The sequence below is a fragment of the Histoplasma capsulatum genome, assembly GCF_000150115.1.
Source record: "Histoplasma capsulatum G186AR genomic scaffold supercont2.9, whole genome shotgun sequence".
NCBI classification, from domain to species: Eukaryota; Fungi; Ascomycota; class Eurotiomycetes; order Onygenales; family Ajellomycetaceae; genus Histoplasma; species Histoplasma capsulatum.
Window position 1 is genome coordinate 967,199 of NW_025544809.1, and position 7,484 is coordinate 974,682.

Consider the following 7,484-nt stretch of genomic DNA (forward strand, 5'->3'; position numbering starts at 1 on the left):
CCTTTTTTTGTTCATATCTTCTCCGTTATATTTCTGTATGCATTTTTTCATTTGACCTGTGCGGGTATAAAAATGGGCGTTATTGGGGTTTTCACTAAAGAAATGTTGGTGGTGCGATGTCTATCGGGAATATATAATACAAATGTCGCAAGTATCGAGTATACACACGGCGACGGTCAATCATACGACACAAGAAAAAAGAAGATCCACCATGATCTGTTCCAGTCTTTTGTCACGTTTAGCGGAGATGGCTTGTCACGGATGTCCGAAATCCAGTACTAAACCAAGAAATGAATAAGACAAAATGGGAAAATGAACGCCCAACATTTCATGACTTGAGTGAATATAGGCTGCCAATTTCGCGGTCCAATTCGCATAAAATCATCAGCGCTATTTCTTCTCAAAATCGCTTGCTTGCAAATTTCGCGTCATGCTCGGCAGTCGTACAACGAGTCCATCCAACTCCGGGCTCATCTTCACTTGGCATCCCAGCCGCGAAGTCTCCGTCAAGCCAAAGGCAAGGTCGAGCATGTCATTCTCGTCGTCGTCAGGTTCTTCCAGCTTATCATACATGTCGGGATCTTCCACGATAACATGGCAGGTTGAGCACGCGCATGATCCACCGCAGGCACCTACGGGTATAAGTTTATATTAGCCCGGCATCCATATGGAAATGAAGTTGAAAAAAATCTAATATTCAATAGAAGTTGCATATTGCGGCGGGAGAAAAAAATGATTTATACCTTCCATTTCTAGATCATTCGCCTGGGCGATATCAAGCAGGTTGTCTCCCTTGGCCACCTTGAAATGGTGTTTCTCACCGTCCTTGTCAATGAAGGTCACATTGAGCCTGGCAGAAGCACGATTGTTAGTTTCTTTGGAACTTATACTGAAAGGGCGTATCCGTTAATATGAAATATTCTGAGCACTCACTCCTCTCCTTGTTTGGGAGGATCAATATGTCCATGCGATGCCACCGCAGTGACTGAAAATCTCCGCCGTGCCCGGAGAGCATTTTGCGGACATTGCGCATTTAATCCACCCCTCCGTAGATTCAGTGATCTGACGTATCCTAAGTGTCTGTGGGCCGCGCTATTGAAGGATCTTGGGACCGAAGTCATAGAGGCATTCCAGCATGTTGGCGGTTGCTGAACGAGTGGTCTGTAGTCCTTGAGGAAATGTGATGCGGTGATTCGTAACTGGCGGGTAATACCGTTGCATATCGACATGGCTCTGGAAGGGAGACGAGTAAGAAACGAATATTTCCCTTTTCTAATCGATTCTTAGAACAATATTGACATAGAATAAAATGGCGTTCGGGGGATATCTTTCTGTGCGGCAACACTGATGCCGCTGGAAGTTCTGCATTGACGGCATCAATGTTTTAAGCCGCCTACACGGCAAAAAAAAAACAAAAATTGCTGGAAAACTAAAAAAGGAGCAACATCGTCATCATCACCATCAACGGCAATATCGAATCTTTGAGAATACCCCTACAAACGCCAACCACTATAGATACCACATAAATAAGTGACAGGCCGGTATTGCGCCAATTTAACTGGGACAATAAATAACACGCACTCCGCAGCTCATCATGGGCTCGTCCTCTGAAGGACCAAACCCACTCCGTCCGTACTATGTTCCACCCTCCATCGGTCTGCCCAAGTCTCCCCCCAACACCGTTTCTGGACCGCCAGTTTCCAGCGCGCTCGTTAACAAGGCGAATATTAGAAATTCGGCGCGGGAGATCTTCTCGGAATTTGACTACTCGGAGTACCTGGGGGAGTCATCCCCGACGATATCAGACTCCGTCAAGGAGCTGGTGGAAAAGGCGCTATGGAGGTACAGCAGCGTGTTGACAGCCCAACCGTTCGAGGTTGCAAAGACTATTTTGCAGGTATATGTTGCGCATCCTGCGCACGCAGGTATGGTCGATAGACACGATAAGCAGAGGCGTGATCGAGGGTACCGGGACAATTACTACGAGGAGGTATGTATGGTCTTGTTTGACAAGAACGTTTATACATCAACATACGTCGGAAGACTAACGTGAGATATGATATAGGACTCCGCGCCCTCGTCCGATGACGAGAGCAGCTATTTTACATCAGATGCTGCTGGGACGCCTACTCCATCCTCCCGAAACCGCGGTCCCCGGCGTCGTATCACCGATAGGGCGGGCTATATACCACCAGCCTCTGGTTCCGTTACTAAAAACACACTCAAAATCAAGGATACCTCAGCGCTATTTGACGTACTGGCTCAACTATGGGGCAATAGTGGCCCTACCTCCCTATGGAAAGCGACGAACTCATCATTCGTGTATTCCCTACTTCTCCCGACCCTCAATACTTTTATCCGGAGTCTTCTATCTGCGATCCTCGCTTTTCCAGATGAAGGCCTCTCTTCTCTTGCCGAGCCTGATATCCTCACATCCTCGTCCCCCGGCTCGTCTTTACTGCTAACCTGCATTTCCTCTGCGCTCTCTGCTATTCTCCTCTCCCCCATCGATACAACTCGCACATATCTTATTCTCACCCCACCAAACCAGGGGCCACGATCACTCCTTCGTGCTATCCGTCTCCTTCCTACCCCCAACTACCTAATACCACCTCATCTCCTCCCAATTACAATTCTAAATTCGACGCTTCCCACCTTCCTAACCAGCGCCACCCCGCTTGTCCTCAAATCTTACCTCTCCCTCGACCCCGTCCTCAACCCCTCATCGTGGAGCATCTTCACTTTTTTCGCATCATGCCTGGACCTAGCCGTCCGCTTCCCCCTCGAAACCGTGCTCCGCCGTGCGCAAATAGCCACATTCACCTCACCAGCCCTACGCCAACAGGGCAGCCTTCTCCCAAGCCCAAGCCCAACTTCCACAACAACGCCGCCTCTGCTCCCCGCCAAAAGAAAATCATCCACACCCTTAGCGGTCGTTGAAACCATCGTCCCCACCCCACAATCCTACCGCGGCATCATCGGCACGATGTGGACCATAGTTTATGAAGAAGGCACAAACCCACACACCCTTGAGCTCGAGCAGGTATATGCCCACCACGGCGCAGAGCAGTCATCACGGACGTCATCAGCGCAGGGAACGGTGGCAAGCCGACGCACACAGAAGCAGCGGCAGGGGCAGGGCGTGCAGGGCCTGTATCGCGGCTGGCGCCTAGGGATGTGGGCCCTCGTTGGCGTGTGGGGCTCTGGCATTTTGGGTGCGGTACTGGGGATGAGGGATGATGAAATGGAAACGGGTCCTGGAGGTTCTAGGCTGGCGTTGGAGTCTATGGGTGGAAGGGTGGGGAGTGTGTCTACCAAGGGCGCATTTTGATTCGACAATTTGGGCAAACTATATACTTCATTGCTTAGTTGCTCCTGAATGTTGTTGCTACGTCCATGCCATCCCGCGTCCAGCCTTTGTATCGTCATCGTCTTATCGTATCTCCTTATTTCCCTTCTTGATAGCCTTCATACCCATCAACCCCATACGCCTTCCTCCCACTCGACCTTTCGAAACAGGAAAATGAAAAAAAGACTGGGTCTATATAAGTGCTAAGTCGGACATTATATGTCGAGCCCTGTTTTTATACCTTCATTTCCTATCTCTGTTCGAATAAGACTTCTCTTCTCTCTACTCCCTTTCCCCAGATCTACATCCCTCCAATAGCACGAATACATTTGCGCTTGTCGAGTCTAAGGAATAACACTCCTCCCTCCGCCTTTTTGCCGGTATACGTACGTATCTGTGTACATGTATTATTATCTACGCCAGTGTTTTATTTCCTATCATTTTCTATTTTAATGTTTTATTCATCAGACCAACGACTTATTCTCAAAGATGATTTAACTTAAATTTCACGCCCTTTCCTCTATCCTTTTCTCTCGTCCCGTCCTTGCCTCTTAACGACGAGTCTAACTTGCCTCTCCATCGAATGAATTTGATTTTATACTTCTGATATATTTATCAACTATGTGGGGGTTATTACAGGGAAAATATTTTATAATATTTTTCATCTATGATACTTCTCTTCGAACACTTGTACAACACATATTGGGATACAAAAGGGGCAAAACAAAGGGGAAAGCAAAGGGGAAAGCAAAGACGTAAACTCATCAACATTGTCATTATCCAAGAAGAAAGAAACAAAACAAAACAAAAACAAAGATAAGAAAGAAAACAATAAAAACAAAATGGAAAGAAAAGCGATATAGGCGGTGGGGTAAAGCGGAAAAGGGGGCACATTGTTTGAAAGTGACATAGATGGTTACAGCACCAGGAAGAGAAGAGAAAATAAGAAAAAGGAAAAGGGAATAAAAAGAGGGGATAAAAAGACAATAGGAATTCAGTTGCCTCATATCTTTTTTGACGCTGGGTTTGCACCTCGCTTTTTCTTATGTAAAATACACAGATTCCGGCTTGGTTGCGGACATCCTAAACGAACAAATGTAGAATGAAACTGAAGAATTTGACGTTGTCCAGGATTATATGGTATGAACTGTGTTCATGCATACCCTAAGCGTCTCTTTAAATCAAATATCAACAATAATTAAAAATGAGAACTAGAAAAAAGAGGTTAGAAGAGCGCCTGTACGCAAGCTTACTGCTAATATAGTTGTTATAACCTAGTCGGCAAATCTCCGATCGAAATACTTCAACACACCCATTACACTCGCCGCTTCGACCTCCATCGCCGGCCGGTTGCCATAATCTGTGAGTGGCGGATCACGTGGAGTAGGTAGAGTGTGCAGGCGCGGTAGCCAGGTGTTTAAGTCGTCCGTGGCACGAGAGAAATTTGGATGGCGCGAAAGCGCAGTGTAGGTATCTGCGCAGGAGAGGCTGATGGGTTGACGTTGAGTTGATGACGTTGATGACGACGGCGTGTTCATTTCGTGGGATTGGCAACATCCGCCACGCGAGTTGCCACCTCCACAACAACCTGAGCTTGTCGTAGTGGCAGCGGCGCTGGTGGCACGAGATGCAGCGAGGCTTTTACAGAAGAGTGTGCTCTTTGGATCAGCCTTGCATTGCGCGCAGGTTCCAGGTCCGTTGATGCATGGATTAGCCTTCTTTGGGTTTGAATGAAGGGGTTCAGAGAGAACATCGCCTTCAGAAGGAGGGGGGGTAAATTGTGACAGGTTTCTGATTGTTAATCTATTGTGTAGCTTAATAGGTGTCGAGTTGTTTTCTTCCTCTGCGACCATCTCCGCACACACGCACGGGGTGCCATCCTGGCAGAAGCCGCATGGGTCTATGACTCTAGAGGGAGACACCGACGTCTCACTAGTTCGAATAGTACGATCGCGGTTTGTAGAGAACAGGGCTGTAAAATCAGTTTCCAATTCCTCTGGTTCTGGCTTGATTATAATATCTGGCCTGTGTCGCTTCGATGCACTTGTTTGGTTAGGAGAGTGTGATCTTTTAGAGGGAGATTCATCCTGCTGAGCAGCGGGAGGATTGGAGAAGCGAAAGGCCTCCTCAACACACTGACACCGTGTTGCGGAGCAGTTCTCACAGGCAGATACCATCTCTGGAATTCCAGATGCTTGCTCTGCCAGCTTAACCCTTCGCATCAAATCGTCCTTTGCATGTTTCTCTATAGCAAGATTGTTCTCTAGCATCTGGCATTGTTTCTTCCACCATGATATATCAACCTTGCATTGTTCCAGCTCACACGAAATAACGTCAATGCGTTCCTTCAAAGCAGCTGATTGTCGCTCATTCTCTTCTTCAATTTGCCTGAGTTGCTCTTCTAGCTCTCCAACCCTAGCAGCTCTTCTTTCCCGAAAAGCTCTCTGAGCAGCGCGATTTTGGGCCTTCCGTTTTGTTGGCGGGGTATCAGTAGCTGGCTTGCGACCAGGCTTAGGTCGAGGCGGTATGACCCATTCCTTAGATGTGATAGACGTGGGTTTGAGGGTCGCAGGCGTAGGCGTGTCATCAGCAGCCAGAGATGGTTGGCGAGACGGTACGGCTGGGGCAAGTGGAGCAGGAGAGGGCATCGAAATCGACGAAGGAGTCGAAACAGTGGATGAGGACAGCATGGCAACGTTCTATGATGCGGAGTTCTATGATGTGCTATTGTACATGGATGTACATGTACGGTGGGATAGTTGTCGTGGATTATCGGTCGGCTTGCCTGAGATACTATCTCTGTGACGCTTTAAATTGCTTGGACGTCATGGACCAGGCGTTAAGCAGTCGACAGTAATCAAGATTCAATTGAAGAACCATGGAAACAAAAGCAAAAGTAAAAACGAAAAAGAAAAAAAAATCAGAATGTCGAAGCCAGGTACGTCGAGTGAGTGTTGGGACAAATTTGGAATCGCGGGGATTCGGAAGATCAGATTAGATTATCGTGCGATAATCACGTGCTCACGACATCTTGGCAGAGTTATCTGATCGCCAAGGCCGGCTTATCGTTCACTACGACGACATCGACGAAGACATATGTGTATACCGTGGATCCCATGTATACCAACTTAACCTGGAGAACCTCGGATATGAACTTGTTATCCTGTTGCCTGGAACTCCTATCACAATCACAGATGGGTTAGATACGGACTATTGGAACAAAGCGGGCAGGGATCGCTGCGAATACGCTCCAATTAGCTCACATTGGCGTCCGCTAAAGCAATCTAAATCCTCCCCGAGTCCGAGGTCTGCGAAGGAATTGTTCGTTCGGTTACGTAAAAGCTTGATAGTCTGCAAGAGTGGAAGTGTTCACAAATACGCAGAGACTTCCTCCGTGTACACCGGCCTATTGTTCCACTCCCGTCATTTTGAAATGACGTTGAAGATTCCCACGTTTGCGCAGCGCAATATTGAATACGAGAATCGAATCCACGAGTCAGAGCTTGGAGATCGGAATTTGTAAAAACTATATAAGGATACCCATTCCCCTGCCTCCTCAAGCAGCTCCTTCGTGACTCAATCTACCTCAGACTACATAACCAAATCAGAGCAGCTCATCATGTCACCAAGCCCTCTTGTCGCCAGCCAAAAGGTTCTTGACCTTCTCCAGAGGCTTCATGCGGCTTCTATAGCTCAAGAACGGAGCATTTCCACCATTTTCTGGTTCCTGACCAGAAAAGTTCGCACTCTTTTCACGAACCAGAGATGGTCATCTCTGGATGATAATTTTACCAAGGATAAATTCGTTGCCCTGGAGGTTGACAAAAGCGAATTTGTCTACCTCCTTGCACGGACTACCGGTGCGACTACTATAGTGGAGGCGGGTACAAGTTTCGGTGTTTCCACTATTTACTTGGCTCTGGCTGCTGGGCAAAATGCCACTGCACTCTCTCCATCTCCCGATACACCTGGACAGGGGGCTAAGGTGATTGCTACAGAGAAAGAGCCCGAGAAGGCCAAACGCGCTCGGGAACATTGGAAGGAGGCGGGGCCTGAGGTTGAGCCATGGATCACTCTGTTGGAGGGGGATTTGAACAACACTCTCCCTACCGAGTGAATAGGGGGAAGAGGTGAC

At 47.8% G+C, this 7,484-nt stretch overlaps 5 protein-coding genes across 5 annotated transcripts; 3 read left to right on the top strand and 2 right to left on the bottom strand.

Moving 5' to 3' along the window:
• Positions 1 to 390: 390 nt before the first annotated feature.
• HCBG_06547 (2Fe-2S iron-sulfur cluster binding domain-containing protein) lies at positions 391 to 1,229 on the bottom strand (the record flags this gene model as incomplete). Its single annotated transcript, XM_045433596.1, has 3 exons — positions 391 to 632; positions 744 to 850; positions 934 to 1,229. 3 exons carry the CDS (start codon positions 1,227 to 1,229, stop codon positions 391 to 393), a joined length of 645 nt encoding a protein of 214 aa, XP_045285909.1.
• A 365-nt stretch (positions 1,230 to 1,594) lies between these two features.
• HCBG_06548 (uncharacterized protein) lies at positions 1,595 to 3,331 on the top strand (the record flags this gene model as incomplete). The annotated part of the gene is made up of 2 exons (XM_045433597.1): positions 1,595 to 1,990; positions 2,066 to 3,331. The coding sequence occupies 2 exons, from the start codon at positions 1,595 to 1,597 to the stop codon at positions 3,329 to 3,331; spliced, it is 1,662 nt and encodes a 553-aa protein (XP_045285910.1).
• Positions 3,332 to 3,984: 653 nt separating this feature from the next.
• HCBG_06549 (bZIP transcription factor HapX) lies at positions 3,985 to 6,223 on the bottom strand (the record flags this gene model as incomplete). The annotated part of the gene is made up of 1 exon (XM_045433598.1): positions 3,985 to 6,223. One exon carries the CDS (start codon positions 6,037 to 6,039, stop codon positions 4,624 to 4,626), a length of 1,416 nt encoding a protein of 471 aa, XP_045285911.1.
• A 51-nt stretch (positions 6,224 to 6,274) lies between these two features.
• HCBG_06550 (uncharacterized protein) lies at positions 6,275 to 6,872 on the top strand (the record flags this gene model as incomplete). The annotated part of the gene is made up of 2 exons (XM_045433599.1): positions 6,275 to 6,287; positions 6,388 to 6,872. The coding sequence occupies 2 exons, from the start codon at positions 6,275 to 6,277 to the stop codon at positions 6,870 to 6,872; spliced, it is 498 nt and encodes a 165-aa protein (XP_045285912.1).
• Positions 6,873 to 6,968: 96 nt separating this feature from the next.
• On the top strand, positions 6,969 to 7,466 carry HCBG_06551 (uncharacterized protein; the record flags this gene model as incomplete). Its single annotated transcript, XM_045433600.1, has 1 exon — positions 6,969 to 7,466. One exon carries the CDS (start codon positions 6,969 to 6,971, stop codon positions 7,464 to 7,466), a length of 498 nt encoding a protein of 165 aa, XP_045285913.1.
• Between the last annotated feature and the right edge of the window lie 18 nt (positions 7,467 to 7,484).